We start from the raw sequence: 22976 nt of genomic DNA on the forward strand, positions 1-22976 counted from the left end.
ATGGGTTGTACATGCTAACTTGCACCGTGGATTATCAAATGTTCTTTCCTCGGGAAACGTAAACGCTCGGTCTTTCACAGACCCCCTGGCACACAAGGTTCATGGCAATTTCCTATTCATTTGTATTTCAGTGCTCATTAGTATAATGGATAGTCATTATGACACGTAAATAAATACGTCTATCGAAGGCTTTGTAAGAGCTTGCCTAGTAAATGAATCTGCTCCACATGCCTAACCCGACAGATTTATATATTTGGTTATCAACTTTGCGGAGTTTTTGCGCCGTGAAACTACAGGAACACCTTTCTACATTCGCCAGGTGACAGTCGGACCGGCCTATGAGTTATGAAGGAAGCCCCGGATAGACGTGCGCCACAGCGCTCAAGCCAGCCACGTGAGACGGACAGAGTCCAGGTCAAACTGAAAACTCTGGCTTCACAATAAAGTGGCAGTTATAACACAGCCATGTTCTGCCAGAACACACGAGGTATAAAAGATGACATGTGGTTGTCGCAGCAAAACGTTACCCCAGATTTAGCTCGCAGGCCGCAAGTCTTACAAGTAGAGAAATTGCTAGGAAGTGAGAATACGAGCTCAAACATGATGTTTCAGTCACGTGTACTACATAAAAGCATAAGCGAGCCAACCAGGTCTACTATTAGCGAGCTTTAGCTTCGTAACTTCAAGTGTTTGCACAAGTACTAATTGAGTACAATGAGTACAATGTCAATAGCGAAAATGAAATAAATGCCGCGGGCTAGCTCCATAAGCATTCTCTGTGCCATGTCATGGCCATCGGACGTCTAATTTTTTGTTATACATTCAGAAGACTCCCGAAAAAGTCTCGCAAGGACGTTTTCAATTGTGCGGTCCACCTTAAAAATTGAAACTTACGATTCCGTAGAAATAACACTGCTGCCTTCAAGCAGAAAGCCACTGCTCATAACAAGAATCGAGACAACTAGACTAACCAGAAGATTGTCTATCGCGTTGGCAAAAACGATCGCTGCTTTTCTTATTGAATATGAATTTAAATTTTAATTCTTTGATATATGTCACAAAAAATTACCTTTGGCACCCGGCGCGGCAACAACATGAAGGTGCTCAAAGGATCTATCACGCGAGCTTCTACACGTGGTTACTGTTCTTTTTTTAATGCAGTACACTTATTTTATTATAACATTTTTCTAACTTACAATGAGCAGATAAGCCTTCGTTTGTAGTGTGTAGAAAAGGTAAACGACACCGGGGACCAGCCAACAAGCGATGGCGTGGGCGTGTACTTTGGTGAAAAACGTAGTACAAATATAAGACCAGTCTCTACAAAAACGGGAACTTATTGTACCAGTTTTATTTTTTTAATGGTTGAAAAGGTCCAAGTATAGGTGGTCAACTACAGCTGAACTCACTCCTCTGCAAGCAGAACGATGGGCGGCTTTCCCAATTTGTGACGTGGGCTATCGGCATCACTCTCACTTCTCAGTTTTTGTTGGCTGCTCAGATTAAAAATTCTGTTTACAAAATATACACGCACTTTTGGAAGTCACCGCGGCCCCTCTAAACACTACGGAGGGCAAGCTTTTCGTTGCGCCATAAAAAACTCTACCCTTAAAATTTAGTTGTCAGTTCATTTAAACTAGACATCATAATGTTTAGACCACTAGAGCATGTTGATATATGCAGTAGTTCATTCTCATATTTAATATAAACCTCACTCTCTTTGTTTCTTCAGGAGTGTGAAGTAATCAGCTAACTTAGAGTTTCAAGATAGCCAGTCTGCATTTTCTGTGTAGTAAGGATTCACTTAAGGGGACTCGCGTGACCGGAAACAATAGCCTCGGCCTGACGCGCGAGGTACTCTATCAACTAAGCATCATGTCCTGTTTCTTTGTGGAAGTTTTTGCGCGTTAAGTACTTGAAATTATTTTTTTCGAAAAACGTATGTCCGTCTGTCAATGCAGCTCGGGGCCCAGCTCGGGGCGTTTTGTAGCGGAGTTAGAGATGTCTCATTACCTGCGCTCATATTTATTTTTATTTTTATTTATTTAGAGAATACTGCAGGCCATCAGGACGCCTTAACAAAAGTGCATATTAATACATTCAACTAATATAAAGATGCATGCAATCCAGGTGGATCATTACAAAAACACTAAGTATTGTAACAGCAACAACAAATAAGGTAGAGAGTGATAAAAAAAACAGAAACTATAAGAGGGTGCTCTTCCACACCTATAAGCTCTATAGTAAGTGCTAACGCTGAATACCAGCCCAACTCTTCAAAGACCCAAAAGTAAGGTTAGGCTATACAATCAGGCTAGTAAAAAAATGCACGAAATACTGCCGCAAAAGCAAAGCAACAACACACCAATTACAATTAAGCGATTGGAGCCGCATATGCATAAGGTTACAAGGTACTAACAACACAGAAGGGTACCAACATAAGGTACCAACAAAACAGAAAAGAAGATACCACTACGTCCTATGTAACCACTTGCTCGATTGTCTCAGTGCTGTGCAACCATGACGAGGAAGAACATCCCAGTCATTTGCCGTGCGTGGAAAAAAGAAGGAAATTTGAGCGCATTGGTTCTGGCGCTGAAAGTGGTAAGAGACTCAGCGTGGCGAGGCCTTGACGCTTCAAGCTATTCTAGGGTCTCACAACGGTTCAACTACGAAACAATTTCATTTTGAGATCAGCGACATAATGCTGATGCACAGGCACTTGAGTGCCTGCGCGAAATGCAATAAATGCAAGTTTCTCTACTATGATTAACGTATTGCCCAATAGTTGACGAAGATAGACATTTGAAAGAAATATTTTCTAATCCTAAATATTTTATATCGTATATTTCGCCTTCACTTGGGGCCTGGCGTCGATGGCAGCATTGCAATAGGTTGTAAACTAACCACGTTAAGGACGCGCTCTCGCGTGTATATGTTTAATTTTTACGAAAGTAACGTTCTTTTTTCTGTCAAACTGGTTCGCGCGAGGTCTGAAGTGTTTCAAACTCTATAATGGGTCGTTTATTGATGTCCTTCAGAAATAGCATGAGCACTTTTGACTCATACTTGACCTAGTAAATTTGAGTTAATTAGCTTTAATGATACCGAGAGTTCCTTTATTTATACGAAGAAAGTTTCTTTAATTATTATTAGAAGGAATAATGAAATTTATGGATGCAAGCCAACTACTTGCCGCCGTCTGGACTCGCTCTCTTGAATTCATGTGCTGATGTCGAATGGGGGTTCATTGTGGAGGCCAGACGCTGGAGCAGCGCCTACTGGCGATACCTTATGCATGGGCAAGTTCATAGGGGACCATAGTAGAATAAAGTGGTTCAGTATAGTACTGCCCAACTGGTAAAGTTGTGTATATCAGCTAGCCAGACAAAGAATGATACCAGTGATTGCTGTAAACGGCATTCTTACACTTATGTACTCTTATATCAAATGTAAACGTATACTGCACTTATAAAGAATGAATAACGAGCACAGATAAGGGCTCATGGCAGCACCCTGCATTCACAGGTTCGTGTAGTAGCAATGTAAAAGCAAGTAAATTTCCTTTGGTGCTTCTTTTCGTTCAGTGACCGATACGATTTTACTACAATGGTCGGTCTCATTCACTCTAATATTAGGAATGGCTTCAGCAGCATTGTTGATACTTTGACAGGAATTACTATGAATTGAGAAGCGCTTCACAAGCTGATGTCATATGTTGTCTAAATAAACTTCAACTTCGCTTCATTGTTGGTGATGACTACAAGGCGCTGTGTGCTGTTCCCATTCAGCAATATAGACAGGCGCTTCATCTTCTGTAGTAACGAATGCGTGATATCGCAATCTTGTGGGCGCTTTATTTTAGTACGTTATGGACGGCCGTCACACCTATGTCTACATGAACCAAACCACATCAGACACAATGTAATTTTGCACAAAGTATAATAAATATTATTGCGAAGCTCCGGGTAATGTAAATTACGTTTATACAACGAAGCTTACTTGCGCAGTTCAGAAAAATTCATGTGGCAAATTGAAGTCAGAGTGCAGCGATAATTTCGATGTTATCATTTACACTTTAAATAAATGTTAACACCATCTGGGTGGCACTTTGTGCACAAAAGCTAATGTTATTCTGCCTTCCTGCGCTTCCTATCTTCATAACTTTTCGCTTGATGCTTTCCTCTCAAAGCTACTATATCACGCTAATTACGCGCATACCGTTCGTAATCTGGAAGTACCGGAAGCGCCACGTTAAAGAAGAGAAAAATACTTCAGATAGATGTCGATTATAGTTTAAAGACAATATAACCCACAGAGTGTGCCAAGTTTTTCAAACGATGTACTCCCTTCGAGTGCGTCTGCCCTATTTATGTGATTGGCCAGCAATGAAGATTCCACAACATCAGCAAAAAAATTAAACAGGGAAAAACGAAATAACGGCAGCTTCAGAACGACTCTGAAGTAAGTTTATTTTCACCTAAAGTGTGTTCCTAGTGGGCACCATGTTTCAGGATGATGTCGATGATATTCTGTAGCAGTGCCTCGCCCGAATCGGTCAGGTCCGGTTTCGGCAGAAGTGCAGCGGTACCGCTTTCTCTACGGCCCGCGAGCCTGAGAGCGATGTCTTCCAGGGAGTCACCAGCCGAGCCAACGATATCCCCAATCTGGTCGGCGCCTTTGTATATGGAAGACGGTCTGCTTCTTGTCGCGTACGCGTTGATAATCTTCGCTGTGATTTGGGCAAGCCGTACCCCGGTGGTGCTGTTGCCAAGCTTCGCGATGTCAAGAGCCCATAGAGACGCTTTCTGTTTGCGGAACTTGGCCGGTCCCAAAACGATGCTCTGTGTAAAAGGGGCAAATTAATTGTTTGTCTCCAATGAACCACACGAAATAGTTTAGCTCGGTTGTTCCTTTCCAGTGACATGTCTGTCTGTCATATTCATTTCTAACATACAGCGTCGCCCTGTGATGCGCAACTGATCACCATAACCGATAGAGATTATCGTATTTGTTTTATTACCATTCCGGCTGATGGGGTTGATCTCAAACAACTAACGCACTCCGGTCCCCCTAACAGAGCACTCAATATGCAGTTCAGTTATTCATCTCTTACTATTTAGCTTCATAAGCCAACTCAGTCTTGTAAATATATTTGTACGTCGAATAATTTATTACGACGAGCCAACGCCTACTTACAGGAAGTGCAGGTGGAGTCTGTTGCCTCTGTTGCCATCCGTACTCATGACATGTTTGTTTCGCGCCTTCTTCGTAGGCACATAACTCGGGTAATAAATGTTAGCAAATGAACTTTTAAACAACTTTTGGTTTACCACAGAAGCTCTTTTTATACATGTCTCCCGCAGACTTCCGTTTCACGAAAACTACATCAGCATCCGGCATGCCGGCATTGCACCTGCTCCCTTGAGAGCGAAGAAGTGGCTTTTTACTACCTGTTTTTACCCTTCACGATAAGTGAAGGGCGTTGATTTTTGCTAACCCTTGTGTTAGTTACTTCAACAGCCAAGTTCGGGCGTTATACCGAGTTCCCTGACGAGATTAGTGGCCAATATACCTTCTAAAACAAAATTACATCCTTTTTGTCGTATCTTGCCACATAACGATAATCATCATCTGTCTTGTCCGCATTAGGTTTCTTTAGCGCTGCGAGCCCGGTAATTACCAGTCACGAACGCCATGCACGTTATCAGTATGACATAATATTCTCGACAGGAAAGTAGCACGCGCAGCGTTTTCAAGAAAGAAAATACAAGCAAGACAGATAACAATTATTTTTGTGTGGCAAGATACGACCCAAAGGGTGCACATTTGATTAAGAGTGTACAGGAAAGAAGGGCTAGCCTGTGCTAACAAATAGGGGTTTCGCCATTGTGACAATGTTGGCGCGTCATGGCGTCCCTTTGCGCCCTGTCTTCACAGCGGCTCGCGCCCTTGAAGCAATCAAAACATATATTGACGTACATCAATACAGAAGCGCGTTATAGCGCTAATTTTAGTGCATTGCATTGGTACGAAGCAAACAGTGACATAAAGACACAAGTCCCATGTTGTACGCCCCTCAGTAATATGGTAAAACGCTGAAAGATGAGCGCACGAGAGGTATAAATATTTTGACTCTTCCGACTCTCCTGTGCTCGCGGAGCCTCAAGCTTACGACGCCTGAAATATAGGTTGCATAATTATTTATTACCTATTCTTTATTTGAAACACACGAACGTGTCAAGGGCACGTTGGTGGACGTGACATGTTCATGTACACGTTTTGCCATTTAATTGTATTTGCGCTGCTTCAGGCAGCATGCAACAGCATATATGCTCCGCTTGCTAGTGCATTAGCGCTTGGACGCGTCAAATTTCTTTCACAAATATTTCCACACTGGTTAACACATAGTTTCTTCGCCATGGTGAATAATTTTACTTTCAAGCTTCCTTAATGAACAACTGAATACAATGCACACATTCGCCTTTATTTTCACTTTTCCTACATACTTGTCCGTGATTTCCAAGTATACTATTCTTGAATAGTTAATTTAGATTTGATTGCCAGATACCTGCAAACTTATTTTGTGACCACTTTGAGAATTTTTATATTACCCTCAACCAATGGAGCTTCCGCCGTAACCTAATGCAGTTCAAAGATCCAATAGGGATAAATAGATTTTTTTTCTCATGACGACCGGGTTTAGGAAGGCTAGACGACAACTGGAATAAATGACTGCTTGGTAGTGTGTGCCTCCATAAGGACAACTCGATAATGAAACTCCATCTCATGCGGCTGAGCTTCTTATCCAGCACACTGTTACACAGATGCACCCTATACTGACCAGTGTGTCATCGTCGTCCTTGAGGCGTCGACCTGCGACTTTGAGAGCTGCTCCCATCTTGACCAGCAGGTAACCCATTTCATTGAGCCTCAATGCCGCGTCCTTGACCACAGCGTCCATCTGGTCGTGAACACTGACGCTGCCACGCAACGCTTCACTTGCATTCAACATTACGTCACTCACGAGACGCGTGAGCAGGCTGGACGCTACGTCGCTGGTGGTCTTCTTTGCCAGTGAAGCTTGAGTAGACAAGCAAAGAGATAGCCATTATAGGAACTGGCACCGACCTGCTTACAATTATACTATAGCAAAACGGAGATTTGCGTCAAAATCGTACACTGAAATGGATAGAGCGCATATTTGTATGCAAGCTATTCGCAAGTATTTTGCTGTATAAGAGGGCCTTTTGCGCGAGAACTGCGTTCTACGGAGTGTAGCGCCTGCGAAGAACTTGAAGCTGTACCGGTGGGTTCATTATTCTACAACTATTGCCTTGCCTTTCTTAGTCCACTTCATGTTTTCTTGCCATTGTTTCTATTCTCCTCAGCGTAGTCATAGACTATGTTGGCATTCGTTCGCATAGCCTTTATGCGACTGGCGTGAACAACCGCAAAGCGCCTTTTTTGTCTGGTGAGCAATGTTTCAAGAAATTCGCCGATTAATTTGTGGAAAGGACTAAGCTAAGATCAAAAGGATTTATCATTGAGTAAAGCGTAAGAGAGTTCGCGTAACTTAAGAGTGACGCCCTATGGTCATGTTAGTGAAGCTCCCCTAGAACCTTGCTAAGGATGTGATGGTGGCAAAGATGGCGTACGACTCCTTTGTGCCTGGTTTTGCAAGTGATCTTCATAGGTTAGTGCGAATTTAGGGTAACTGAAGGCGCCAAAATATTTCAGAACTCTTCTGTAGAGAGGCCACCCGCATTTTAAATCGCTCCAATTTTGAGCCTGTTCAAACTGAAATAATTCTATTCCTCCTTTGTTTCGACAAATGAAATACATTTTAACATTTTCAGCTTAGGAAAATCCCTGTGAATCCCATCCGGCAACATGTCTTCACAGATGGCGCGGTAAAACTCAAAGGCTCTGGCAATGCAGTTATCATCCCCGAAAAATCTTAAGAAATCGAGTTGAAAACATCTCTGACCACATCGACTGGTTCAGAACTCGCTGTATTCCTTAGTGCACTTGATTTGGATAATCAGGAAACACCGCAACACTGGGCAGCTTTCTATGTATTCAAGGCAGCCCTACTATGCATAAACAACCCAATGCACCATCGACCAAATGAACATCTGGCCTAAGAAATGCGACAGGTACGTCATCGCAGTCATGATATGACATAATCTTTTAATGGCATCCAAGACACCGCAACATCAGAGGGACCGACCACGCCGATGCAACCACCCGATCTCCACATGAAAGGGAACACTGCATTTTGAATGCGCTTTCGGAAACAGAGGCTGCGGCTGGGCAGTGATTGTTGTCCTTTGAAGCGCTGAGGAGACGCTCCCACACATTATTTGTGTCTGCCCCCCCCCCTCCCCCCTATATTAGCAAGAGGCAAATGATTTGCGGAGTGATGTACCAATTGGACAATCGTCCACTATGAGAGCTAAAAGCTCTAGTTCAGTGCTCCCAAAAAATCTAAGCGCAGAAGGCTTTATTTGCGCTAGTAAGCTTCGCAGTCCACGTGCCTTGAAGGTATACATTAAGAATGCCATCAACTACTGCTCTACAGTGAACACGGTTTGTTTGTGCTCGTCTCTTTTTCTCGCGCTTCCCTTCCTCTCTATTTCTCTCTTTCTTTTCATCTCCCTTCCCTTCCCCCGTACATTGTAGCCAACCGCCATAGGCCTGCGTACCCCTCTCGCATTTCTATGCATAATTTTGCTCTATCTCGTCCTGGCCGCTTCCTCGCCCTGTTAGGTAGCTGGTTTGTAATACATTGCGAGGTGGCATTATCTAAGTGAAACTTACGTTGCAATAATTGCTAAAAATGTGGGCGTGGCCCAAGAAACTCACCTTCCGTAGGGGTGCTATCGGTGCTGCATAAAAAACCAAAAATAGTGAGTCAACCGACAGGTCATTTTTTGAAAGCATAAATGACTCGAATAAACAGTAACGGAATAGGTAACTAGGCTAGTTGGTTTACTTGCATCTCGGAACTGTAAAAGTGCGGAGAGACGAGAAACTAAGAGTGTGGACAGGACGACGTGCTTTGCGCGCTTTAAGAGTTCGAATAAACAGACAACAGAAAATTGGCGCTAAACGCACCCAAAAAAGAAACTTCGGTTATCGAAAGTGTTCGGATCAAGCCTACAAATGCCTGCCTTAAAAGTTTCGTAAAATAACAAGAAACCTGTCTCTCTCCTCGTGAATCAATGCACTTGGGCATCATGGATTATTTACTGTCATTTTTTCGACCGTTTTTCCACAGGCTATAGATTGGGTACTAAAAGAAAGTTATCAGTGCTTCGCTGTTTTAAGGCGCGGTTACGTAAAATGCAGTGTCCATGCTTTACTGAAGATACCTCGACCATCCCATTGAAAATCTCTTTTATTCGAAATGCTTTTAGGCTCGCATTTGCCTGATGATTGTTTCAGCAAACGAAGTGTTTACAATAAATTGAAACATTCGATATTTCATTGTGTCATCATCCTTGCCGAATACGTATATGGACACATACTCTCTTTGTTTCATGCCTTACTTGCATTAGTATATTGGCCCAAAATAAGGCCGTCGTATTTTCACTTCTCCCACGCGAACAAAAAAGGTTTCTTTGACTTCACAACCTGTCCACTGGGATAGGCAGAACGCGCGATATGTCCTAATTGCATGTGTATATATGACACTCGAAAAATACTTACGTCACTTGCCCATCTTCATAGGTTAGGCGTTGGACATGCGCAAACGAAAGAGAAGAAAACATTATTATGCACACTAATACGCATAACCAACGCACAAATTGGAATCTATGGGAAGCGAAGCTTGCATGAGGCTGTTAATTTCACGCTGTAAGCGACTCTTCATCTTCTGCAAAACGTGTTGCAGCATACTTTAAAAAAATATTTATTTGCAATGTGCAGTTTTAATTAATTACTCAATGTGGTTACGTGTTTCCCGTTTGCTCACTCTCCTGCTATAGCCCTACAGGGCTGTAGTATGTAAAAATAAACAAAAATAAGTTAAATACCGATTACGTGGTGGCCGGGAACATGGTAAGACGTAATGATAACCTCCACGCGACCACGTTTCACAATGCTTCCCGGATGAGCACACGTCGTTATTGCACAATCTCCAGGATTGGCTGACTTTCCGCTTCGAGAAAGTAACCAAAATTGAAGGCACATGACACCCTACAAGAAAAAAGCGTCAAAAGCTTCGCTTTAATTGGGCTAGTTGTTCATTTGAATATGCATATTTGGGGCAGTGAAGACACTGGAGAACCGCTCAGGATTCCGCTACGCAGGCCAGCCACTAGCGCATCTGGAGGGATATGAGAGACGAGGCTACATATAAGTTGATCCATCATACCGAGTTCTCTCCTACGTTTGAGCTACATACAAAGACCGCAGCAGTATCCACGGCGAGCATAGCCCGGGATCGTTTGCCAAGGAAGCTTCGCTTGAACACATTCGTTCACCATACCATCTGCTTCCGGTTCATACGTGAGAAATGAAAGATCAAGTCAGAATCTGCCCAAGTCGGCACGGCGCTACAGAAGAAATCCGTATGGACTCGTTGCAAACAAGTTAGAGTCCCGGATAAATGAAACATAATACCACAAACGTCCGATGACAGTTACATAGTTACTCGTGCCTTGTTTCTGCCTGTATCAACAAACACGATTTCTGCCTGTATGAACGTTTGGCTGGAAACGATCCACAGAGGGAAACCTTCGAGCGACGTTTGAATATATTCCGTTGCTGTCGTGAACACACGCCTCGTTTTGCACTTTTGCTCAATTAATTTTGTTATCTCCGAGAAGATAGATGTCCAATGAGCATGAGTACTACGCCATTGGGTTGGCCAAGCACTAAACGACCTCGCAAGAAAAGTGAGAGGAGAGGACATCGGCAAGTTGAAAATAGAGATGTAAAATTACGAGTTCACGCTCACATTGAACCGGAGTTAAGTTTTATAACAACGTAATTCGTCGGCTCTGCTTAGGCTTTCCCAATCATTCAACCACCTGGCAAAAAAAAAGACGCTCGTGGATTGCATTTCGCAAGTGAATAAATACGTGAATTTATCCGTTTCTGCGCACTAAAACAAGCACCGTACATATTTTTTACGATAAAAAATGTGTGGGCCTCTATATCACTGCTAATAGGCAATTAGTTATTAAATTACATTCGACAGCACTTCAGTCCGAAATTCATGCGTGCTACTTATCATTCAGCTAGTCGAGGTTACCCAAGCTTACTCTCCGATTAGCGTATGTAGAAGGCTAAATAAGCAGTTGACGGCATTCTCAGGTTCATTAAGCTTTCTTTCTTTTTGAATGAGCTGAACAGAATCGCGCTCAAAGATGTACTTTGTCGTCAAGGCCATGAGAAGCAGCACGCTACATTACATCACTGTGACTTGCAGACCTGCTACCGAAAAGAAACTCCATTACAGGGCAACGAAGTGCGAAAGTACTCACTTGAGCAGTGTGCCAGTGAAACCAGGAGCACGACGAGTGCCACTTTGGCGTTCATACTTAGTTCGGCGTTGAATGTGCGCTCTGGAAACATCCGTAAGAATGAACTTCGTAAGAATGAGCTGGCAACATAAAACTTTAGGCAAGGTTTTCACTATCCCTCGAGCGTACAACCCAATGCTTATGCCTCGGTCACGTTCACTCTGCAGACCCAGTGCGTGTAACGCGTCCAAGTATCCTGACAAGTTACTGGCCAGGCTCGGGGCATACAGAGCCACATATACGGGATAATGCTTCGTAACGTCACGTATGCTAGTTGCCAGGTAGAATGTCAAGACAGCGCAGACTTAACCAAATGGCAAGTGGTTCATTTGCGAAAAAAGAAACTGAGTGCTTCTAATTCCTCTAGTGCTGAGGCCATACTCGTTTTGCCTTATTCTTTGTTACCTTCATAACGTTTACTTACTTAGCTATTACCAATGACTCGTTTTATTGCGAAAGACAGTTATTAGCGATATAATGAACTGAACGTATCCACCCGTTCACATGAATTTCAAATAGTGTTTGTCCAGGTGACCAGTGAAATTTATATAAAGCTATGTTAGAACTTGTATTATCCTCACAAACAGTTCAGTACATCATAATACTTCGAAGTAACAAGTCCTACCCATGGTTCGATTTGAACTTCGTCAGACTGGTTTAGCCGCAGATGTATAAAGAAATATTTTGTGATGATTCAGCACATTATGCTCCTGTATTCAGCGGGCCATAAGCCCTATTGAGTTTCCTGTAAGGGCGTTATTGACACTTCGTTTTTTCTGTTCAGTCTATTGTCGACGATAGCCAATAAAGAAAGCGATTTCCCGATGATGTCTCTGAGGATTTTCGTATAAAGCGCAGTACCACTGTTGTCACTGGCACAACCTAAATGATACAAGTCATTCCTCTCAGTACAACTATTTTACCACGAGTCACTTTGAAAATATTAACTGTAAACGCTGCTTCTCAGTTTCCTTCGTCCAATTATGAAATAGAATTACGCAGCTTCTTTTGAAATTCACTTAGGAACCTGTTGTGATAGTACGTTCATTATGGCATGGTTGGGGTCTTAAAGAAGTCCCATCCAATGCTAAATACCGCCATTCAACAAAAAAAGCAGGCACACCCAACACCATTGCATAAATGCTCATAACACCAAATGCCGTGCAAAATAACGGAACAAGGAAATCGAAGTGTGGCTTCATAGCTTACCTTTGACACTCGCGCACCGGCAGCGCCGCGGACAGCTTTTGTAGCCACCAGGTCCTTTCCCATCCCGAACACCTGCGCTATCTCACGGTGGCACGATTCGACGAGAACTCGTATAGCGTTTGCATTGACTCCTAACTGAACGAATGAGAGTTTAGAATAAAGCCACATATGCATTGCCCAACATTTTCGCCTTATCTCATGCACGGGTATCTGTATGTCAATGACGTGCTGCTGGTAACCCACGACCTCCTTTATTCGGAACCTATTATTTCAGTAATCTGGTCTGAGGGGTGTCATTAATAACATGTCTCAGTAGATCGTAAGTAACGCATAGAATACCACACCTAAGGCTGTGATTACCCCATTCAACCACCTGGCAAAAAAAAAGACGCTAGTGGACTGTATTTCGCAAGTGAATAAATATGTGAATTTATCTGTTTCTGCGCACTCAAACAAGCACAGTACATTTTTTACGATAAAAAATGTGTGGGCCTCTGTATCACTGCTAATAGGCACCACCACCATGTAATTATAATTATGTGGGTTTTATTTATATATTTATTTATTTATTTATTTATTTATTTATTTATTTATTTATTTACGTAAAAGCAGAGATGTCTCGTGCAAGGCTCTATCAAAGATTTCACTCATTGCCTTCTCGAATACTTCTGGCGCTGAAGCTATTCTGAACGGGAGCCTTAGGAAGCGGTAACTCCCAAGTCATGTGCCGAACGTGCAGATATTTGACGTTGCACTGTCTTGAGGGATTTGGTGGAAGCAGGAGTTTGCGTCAAGGCGCGAGAAGTATTTGGCCCCTGCCAAGTGTGCCTCTATATCTTCTCGTTTCGGCATTTGATAATGTTCCCGCTTAAGACATTCATTGATGTTTCTGAGATTCAGACACACGCGCAGCTTTCCGTTTTTTTTTCTTTCTGACAATGACTAGATGACTCATCCACTCTGTCGGTCCGTTGACCTCTTCGATGATGTCGCTGCTTTTCATCTGATCTAGTTCATCCAGGAGTGGTTATCTCAGTGCCAGCGGTACCCATGCCAGTGGTACTGGTGTTACTTTTTTGCGTAAGACCATGTGGTACTCTCGTTGCCAGCAGCCGGTTCCCCGAAATAAATCTAAAAATTCCTTCAGGTTGTCAGCGGTGGCATCCTTGCTGGCAGTGTCCACTGTGCGTGACAGCAATCGTGCCGTTTCGCTTGCGATTAAACCGAGGATTGTCGGGTTACTCTTCTTTACAATGAAAAAGAAAATGCTGTTCGACCGATGATTCACCTCAACTTGCAGAGTCGCTACGCTGATGTGCTTGATGACACCACCACTGTATGACCGAAGGACTGCACTACATGGGTTTAGCTTCAGGTCTCCGTTGCATTTTCTATATATAGAGTAGGGCAACAAATTGGTTTGAGAAGATTTGTCAACTTTGCGCTCTGACGTTTCACCCGCAACGCCTGCCTTAACCGTCCAGTCTGCTCTACTGCTGACGTTTCTGAGTTTTACATCTAGAACACTGAAGTCATCACAATCTTCGTGTACCTCATCTTGTCGCTTACGGCAGCACAGAGCGAAATGATTCATTCGTTAACACACAAAGCACGTCTTTCCGAAGGCGGGGCACCTTGCTTGCGCATGAGGCTGATTTCATTTGGTCCAACTGTGCTTTTGCGATTTTTAACCACAGCAACTTGGCTGTCTGCATGCGACCACGCTTCATTCTGTAGGGCAGATAGTTCCGCTGCACGTCATGTCTGTAGAGCTTTGAGGAGGGTGAGGTCCTTTTCCTTGAGCATCTTTTCGCGCACCTTGGCATTGTTTGTACCGAAGACAATCTGATCGCGGATTCAGCATTCAGTCAAAGGCTCGAAGTTATAGCTGCGTGCCAGCCTTTGAGGTTACGCCGGAAATTCTCGAAATCTTCGCCTTCTGCTTGTGTTCTCGAGCGGAAGAAGTACCTCTCAAAAACTTCATACTGCTGTTCTTGGCAGCATTCAGCAAGCTTTTTTGCTATGGTCTCATAATCTTGCTTGCTTTCATCCCCGGAAAAAGCAAAACTATTGAATACCTCGAGCACGTCGTCTCCCGCAAAACTCAGAAGAAACGCGGTCTTTACCACTGCAGTCCTCGGTTCCTTCGCTGCTGCTGTTACCTCGAAGAACAGCTCAAACTTCTGTTTGAATCGCTCCCAATTTATTGCGATGTTTCCCGATAGCAGTAGGTGGTCAGGTGCCTTAAGTAGTCCCATCCTTGGCGAGCTATTGATCCGTCCTGTCCGAACATTGCGTCGTATTCAGCAGTTGCTGCTTGCTGTCCGGGGTCGATCATATGTGTGCGTGGTGAAGCGACGCGACCACTTCTGTCCCCATGTATGAGATGCTACAGAATGGGAAGTCGGCAACCAAGAGCCTTTATGAACAAGACGAGGTGCGTATATATAGTACCCTGCATGATAAGCACGGGTAGTCTTTATCTGTGGTTCATTCGCACGGTGGTAACGACGCATGTGCTCGCACAGCAGGCGAGCCTTGTAGGCTACAAATGCTAATTATAATTAAGAAATCCTTGCAGAGTAATTAACTAAGAATGCATTGCTGCACATATCGAAACAAAATATATGCACGAATCTACATTAGGGACATGTGTAATACTTGAATATCTGTGATTTGTGTTGAATTGAATTTCGAACTACCTTAAGGAATCCCTATTGGATTTGGGCTTCTAACGTAAAGAAGGAAAGTGTGATTATTCCACATGGCGCTCACCAAATCAAGCAGGCACCATTGTTTTTGCTCCACGATGATGCTGAAAAACGCCTTTCTACCAAAGTCAGCAGGACATGGGATCGCATACTGGTTGCATCGTTATAAAAGCGTGCACGTGCAAGACGGGTGCCACGCCCCCATTGAAAGGCTCTCGCTCAGGCCAGTCTCCCCTAAGCACCTCCCACAAAGATGCCCTCGATTCTTGGCGGGCCGACGAGTATATAAATTGTGCTGGAGTTGTGCCTGCATTGTCAACGGCCTGTTGTCCAGTGGGTCTCTTTCCAGAAACAAAAAAATTTTATGTTTGCTTGACACTCCTTGCACTGTCCACAATGATCAATCTTTAGCCGTAATTATTCCCCGGGAAAATTCAGGATCGAGCTTTTTCTCTGGTGCTTTGATATGATGCGGCGGAAAATACACAAAAAGTAGCAAACAACTTTTTTTCCTTACCGAGAAAAGTTATTCGCTGGAATGGCCTTTCGCCCAGTTAATTTGTCATCATTGAAAACAACGCCAATGACACAAATGAACGACAATCTTGTGGACATCATTAAGGAATGTGCAATGGAAGTCGGTGGTAACTCCGTTAGGCAGGATACCAGTAAACTATCGCAGGAGACGAAAGATCTGATCAAGAAACGCCAATGTATGAAAGCCTCTAACCCTACAGCTAGAATAGAACTGGCAGAACTCTCGAAGTTAATCAACAAGCGTAAGACAGCTGACATAAGGAAGTATAATATGGATAGAATTGAACATGCTCTCAGGAACGGAGGAAGCCTAAAAACAGTGAAGAAGAAACTAGGGATTGGCAAGAATCAGATGTATGCGTTAAGAGACAAAGCCGGCAATATCATTACTAATATGGATGAGATAGTACAAGTGGCTGAGGAGTTCTATAGAGATTTGTACAGTACCAGTGCCACCCACGACCATAATAGAAGAGAAAATAGTCTAGAGGAATTCGAAATCCCACAGGTAACGCCGGAAGAAGTAAAGAAAGCCTTGGGAGATATGCAAAGGGGGAAGGCAGCTGGGGAGGATCAGGTAACAGCAGATTTGTTGAAGGATGGTGGGCAGATTGTTCTAGAGAAACTGGCCAGCCTGTATACGCAATGCCTCATAACGTCGAGCGTACCGGAATCTTGGAAAAATGCTAACATAATCCTAATCCATAAGAAAGGGGACGCCAAAGACTTGAAAAGCTATAGACCAATCAGCTTACTGTCCGTTGCCTACAAACTATTTACTAAGGTAATCGCAAATAGAATCAGGAACACCTTAGACTTCTGTCAAGCAAAGGACCAGGCAGGATTCCGTAAAGGCTACTCAACAATAGATCATATTCACACTATCAATCAGGTGATAGAGAAATGTGCGGAATATAACCAACCCTTATATATAGCTTTCATTGATTACGAGAAAGCATTTGATTCTGTCGAAACCTCAGCAGTCATGGAGGCATTACGGAATCAGGGTGTAGACGAGCCATATGTAAAAATACGGAAAAATATCTATAGCGGCTCCACAGCCACCATAGTCCTCCATAAAGAAAGCAACAAAATCCCAATAAAGAAAGGCGTCAGGCAGGGAGATACGATCTCTCCAATGCTATTCACAGCGTGTTTACAGGAGGTATTCAGAGACCTGGATTGGGAAGAAATGGGTATAAAAGTTAATGGAGAATACCTTAGTAACTTGCGATTCGCCGATGATATTGACACGTGTACTTATATTTATAGCGCGACCAGGTTTCGCCGCCTAACAAATCTTATCGCACAGCGCGGGACGCGCTTGCATGTATCCGACGTTTCTGGAAAGTTATCGACGCTTCTATCCGCGTGTCTGTTGTCGCCGAACCTTGTGTTATCAGATTTCATCGCGTGACACGAATGGTGTAGAACTTTGTGGAAGACACGCGGGTCCCATCAGGTAATCTGGAACATTCGACGACTGATCTATAAAAGCCGACGCGCTTGACCCGCTGATCAGTTTTTTTTCCGACGATCGCCGACCGTGTTCGCCCCTATCGTTGTGCTATAAGTGTAGCCTGTTTTTGTGGGCACAGGTTCGCCCAATAAAAGTTAGTTTTCTCGTTCACAGTATTGCTACTGTGTTATTGCTTCTTTCTTAACCGTCACTACCACGTGACATCTGGTGGAGGTGCTTTTCGTCCATGTACAGGACGCCCCCGACAAGCCGTGATCCCAGCCCAGACCGCAAACAGAACACCAACGTAGTCCCGGACCACCGAGCAAGCCGCCGTCTTCAACAGCTGCCCCCGGAGCACGGACTTCTACCTGAGAAGACCAAGAAGATTGTGCCCAAGGCAACCGCAATGGCAGCCCCTGCGTCCCCCATCGTCCTGCAGCAGCCCAGGGAACCACCGACGTTCCGCGGTTCCACATTTGAGGACCCGGAAACCTGGCTGGAAACGTATTAGAGGGTCGCTACGTTTAACAACTGGGCAAGCGACGACAAGCTACGACATGTCTATTTCGCATTGGAGGACGCCGCCAAGACCTGGTTCGAGAATCGAGAAGCCACCTTGACGACGTGGGACCTCTTCCGAAGCGGCTTCCTGAAAACATTTCAAAGCGTCGTGCGAAAAGAGCGAGCCCAAGCTCTACTGGAGACAAGAGCGCAGCTGCCGAATGAGACGATCGCGATTTTCACTGAGGAAATGAGCCGTCTGTTTCGCCACGCCGACCCAGAAATGTCCGAGGAGAAGAAAGTACGTCTACTGATGCGTGGCGTAAAGGAGGAACTTTTCGCCGGTATGGTAAGAAGTCCACCGAAGACCGTCGACGAGTTCCTCCTTGAGGCGACGAACATTGAGAAGACACTGGAATTGCGGAACCGGCAATTCGACCGACGCACCAAGCCAACAAGCTACGCCGGCATTCAATCAGTGGCCACCGACAACCTGCGCGAGACCATCCGGGCAATCGTACGAGAGGAGCTTCAGAAGATCTTCCCCTCATCGCAACCTCAAGTGGCCTCAATCGCCGAAGTTGTAAAAGAAGAAGTCCAGCGATCGCTCGGAGTTCCCGAGGTACAATCACAACCATCGCAGATCCAGCCAGAAGCGATGACCTACGCCGCCGTCGCCCGCCGTCAAGGCCCCCCTCCGCGACCGCGCCAGGGCCCTGTGACGCCGCCGTTTCGTCGTCCGCCGCCGCCGCCGCCAGCACGCCAACCCGTCGCCCAGCGCACCTACGCGAGGAAGACGGACATTTGGCGAGCCCCCGACCACCGCCCGCTCTGCTATCACTGCGGAGAAGCCGGCCATGTGTACCGCCGATGCCCATACCGCGACTTGGGACTGAGAGGGTTCGCCGTCAACGCGCCGCGTCCACAGCTTGGCGAGCGCCCACGTGACATCGCCGATTACCTCGCCGCTACTCAGTGGAGCCCTCGACGGCCGTCCCGTTCGCCATCACCAGGCCGCTACCTGTCGCCGCAGCGCCGACCATACACTGGCCCAGCCCGGGGCCGGTCAGCGAGCCCATATCCGGAAAACTAAAAGCAGCAACCGATGGAGGTGCGGTTGCTGTTCGTCGAACTGACGAAGATCCTCCGCCGCCGACGAAGACGACGACGAAACGATCTCGACGACATAACAACGACACGCCGCCGTCCCGACGAAGTCAGGAAGGCAAGACTACACCGACGAACGACGACTTGACGACGCGACGTTCCAACTTCAGTTCAACACGACGCAGCCGTGATCCGACGCCAAGACCCAACTGCAACGCCAGACAAAGAACCACCGACCTCGACGTACTTCTCGATGGCCACGCAGTCACTGCCTTAGTCGACACAGGGGCCGATTACTCCGTAATGAGTGGACACATCGCCGCCCAGTTGAAGAAGGTTAAGACTGCATGGGAGGGCCCCCAAATTCGGACCGCTGGAGGACACCTGATTACGCCGACTGGAATCTGCACTGCGAGGATAACCATTCATGATCGGACTTACCCTGCCACCTTCGTTATCCTCCAACAGTGTTCTCGAGACGTCATTCTCGGTATGGACTTCCTGAACCAACACGGCGCAGTCATCGACCTGAAATCGAAGTCAATAACGCTGTCGGAAGATAAAGCGATACCGCCGGAGAGCCCTCGTAGTCACCACGCCTTGAGTGTGCTCGAAGATAAGGTGAGCATCCCGCCTCGCTCCGGCATTGCTATTTCGGTCGGCACCGAAACACCCACTGACGTAGAAGGCGTCATCGAAGGCGACCAACGTTTACTGCTCGACCGTGAAATTTGCGTCGCAAGAGGGATCGCTCGACTGCACGGAGGAAACACGAAAGTGTTGCTGACAAACTTCAGCCAGGAGTTCAAGCACATCAACAAGGGAACGACGATCGCTTACATCGAGGAAATTCAGGAAACCAGCGATGCCTTGGCCCTCTCGGATTCCGTTGCATCTACCCCGACGACCGTAGTTCCCGAGCTAGACTTCAACATAAATCCAAGTCTCCCCGTGATTAAGCAGCAACAGCTCAGAAGTCTGCTTCGACGATACAAAGACTGCTTTTCGACGTCATCAAGGATTCGACAAACACCAGTCGCAAAGCATCGCATAATAACCGAAGAGTGCGCTCGACCACTACGCCAGAGCCCTTACCGAGTTTCGACGCGGGAACGCGAAGCTATAAGACAACAAGTCGACGAAATGCTGCGCGACGACATCATCCAGCCGTCGAAAAGCCCGTGGGCGTCTCCAGTTGTTTTAGTGAAGAAAAAGGACGGAACCCTACGTTTCTGCGTCGATTATCGTCGACTGAACAAAATCACGAAGAAAGACGTATACCCCCTCCCACGGATAGACGACGCATTGGATCGGCTCTGCAATGCTAAATACTTCTCAACGATGGACCTCAAGTCTGGCTACTGGCAAATAGAAGTAGACGAAAGGGATCGCGAAAAGACCGCTTTCATCACGCCAGACGGGCTCTATGAATTCAAGGTTATGCCATTTGGACTGTGCTCGGCACCTGCAACGTATCAGCGCGTGATGGACACGGTTTTAGCAGGATTGAAGTGCATACCTGCCTTGTTTATTTGGATGACGTCGTAGTCTTCGCCGGAAATTTCGACGATCACCTTAGGCGGCTTGCAACAGTACTAGAGGCCATCAAATCATCAGGGCTCACTCTGAAGCCAGAAAAGTGCCGCTTCGCTTACGACGAGCTTCTGTTCCTAGGCCACGTCATCAGCAAAACCGGAGTACGCCCCGACCCGCAGAAAACAGCTGCCATCGCAAAGTTCCCGCAGCCCACCGACAAGAAGGCAGTGCGTAGATTCCTTGGCATGTGTGCCTATTACAGGCGCTTTGTCAAGGACTTTTCACGCATCGCTGAGCCGCTAACGCATCTAACCAAATCTGATGTCGAGTTCAAATGGCAAACGCCGCAGGCCGACGCATTTGAAGAACTAAAACGACGCATGCAGTCACCGCCTGTACTCGCACATTTCGACGAAGACGCCGATACCGAAATCCACACTGACGCCAGTAGCCTAGGCCTCGGTGCCGTCCTAGTCCAGAAGAAAGACGGGCATGAACGGGTGATATCCTATGCTAGCCGGTCGCTGTCAAAAGCGGAAGGCAATTATTCTACGACTGAAAAGGAATGCCTCGCCATCATTTCGGCTACAGCAAAATTCCGCCCTTACCTATATGGCAGGCCATTCAAAGTCGTCAGCGACCATCACGCGTTGTGTTGGCTAGCTAACTTGAAGGACCCTTCAGGATGGCTGGCGAGGTGGAGCCTCAGACTGCAAGAATATGACGTCGCGGTGATCTACAAGTCCGGACGAAAACACTCAGACGCCGACTGCCTATCACGCGCCCCCATCGATCCCCCGCCGCAAGACGACGAGGACGACGACGCCTTCCTTGGAATAATAAGCGCGGAAGACTTCACTAAACAGCAGCGAGCCAACCCGGAGTTAAAAGGCCTCGTCGAGTACTTGGAAGGGAACACCGACGTTGTCCCTAGGGCATTTAAGCGCGGGTTGTCTTCGTTCACGCTACAAAACAACCTGCTCGTGAAGAAGAACTTCTCACCAGTCCGCGCCAGCTACCTTCTTGTTGTACCGTGAGCGCTGCGCCCAGAAGTACTGCACGCCCTACACGACGACCCCACCGCTGGGCACCTCGGATTCTCCCGGACGCTGTCGAGGATACAGGAAAGGTATTACTGGCCGCGTCTCACCGCCGACGTCGCCCATTACGTCAAGACATGCCGAGACTGTCAGCGGCGCAAGACACCACCGACAAGGCCAGCAGGATTACTACAGCCGATCGAACCTCCTCGTCGACCATTCCAGCAGATTGGGATGGATTTGTTGGGGCCGTTTCCGACGTCAACATCCGGGAATAAGTGGATCGTCGTGGCGACGGACTACCTCACCCGCTTCGCTGAAACTAAAGCTCTACCAAAAGGCAGCGCAGCCGAAGTGGCGAAATTTTTCGTCGAGCACATCCTGCTGCGACATGGTGCCCCCGAAGTCCTCATCACCGACAGAGGAACGGCTTTTACAGCAGAGCTCACCCAAGCCATTCTGCAGTACAGCCAGACAAGTCACAGGAGGACAACTGCCTACCATCCGCAGACGAATGGTCTCACGGAGCGCCTGAACAAGACCCTCGCCGACATGCTAGCAATGTACGTCGACGTCGAACACAAGACCTGGGATGCCGTCCTGCCGTACGTAACATTCGCTTACAACACGGCGGTGCAAGAAACAACACAGATCACGCCGTTTAAGCTGGTTTACGGCAGGAATCTGACGACGACGCTCGACGCCATGCTGCCGCACGTCACTGACGAGGAAAATGTTGACGTCGCTAGCTATCTCCAGCGCGCCGAAGAAGCCCGACAGCTCGCCCGCCTGCGGATCAAGAACCAGCAGAGGACCGACAGCCGACACTACAACCTCCGACGACGCTTTGTCGAGTACCAGCCCGATGACCGTGTTTGGGTTTGGACCCCTATACGCCGACGAGGACTGAGCGAGAAGCTTTTGCGTCGCTATTTCGGACCGTACAAGATCATCCGACGTATTGGTGCACTGGACTACGAGGTCGTGCCAGACGGCATTTCGCTGTCACAGCGGCGCCGCTCACGACCTGAAATTGTCCACGTTGTGCGGCTCAAGCCGTACCACCAGCGTTGACGAACTTTGGGATTTCGCGTAACTGACCTTTGGACTTTGTTTCTTTCCGTTGTTTTGTTACTTAAGTTTAATAAGTGTCCTTTTGTGTTTCGCTCTCTTTGTAGCATCGGGACGATGCTTTTTAAGAGGGGGGTATTGACACGTGTACTTATATTTATAGGGCGACCAGGTTTCGCCGCCTAACAAATCTTATCGCACAGCGCGGGACGCGCTTGCATGTATCCGACGTTTCTGGAAAGTTATCGACGCTTCTATCCGCGTGTCT

General features: G+C 46.3%; 1 protein-coding gene across 1 annotated transcript; it reads right to left on the bottom strand.

Moving 5' to 3' along the window:
- Positions 1–4447: 4447 nt before the first annotated feature.
- On the bottom strand, positions 4448–12178 carry LOC135915331 (uncharacterized). The gene is made up of 6 exons (XM_065448367.2): positions 12160–12178; positions 11496–11576; positions 9715–9727; positions 8869–8891; positions 6845–7083; positions 4448–4844 (listed from the first exon to the last, which is right to left on the bottom strand). Exons 1-6 carry the CDS (start codon positions 12161–12163, stop codon positions 4494–4496), a joined length of 711 nt encoding a protein of 236 aa, XP_065304439.2. The 5' UTR covers positions 12164–12178; the 3' UTR covers positions 4448–4493.
- Between the last annotated feature and the right edge of the window lie 10798 nt (positions 12179–22976).

The sequence above is a fragment of the Dermacentor albipictus genome, chromosome 1, assembly GCF_038994185.2.
Source record: "Dermacentor albipictus isolate Rhodes 1998 colony chromosome 1, USDA_Dalb.pri_finalv2, whole genome shotgun sequence".
In the NCBI taxonomy this organism is placed as follows: Eukaryota; Metazoa; Arthropoda; class Arachnida; order Ixodida; family Ixodidae; genus Dermacentor; species Dermacentor albipictus.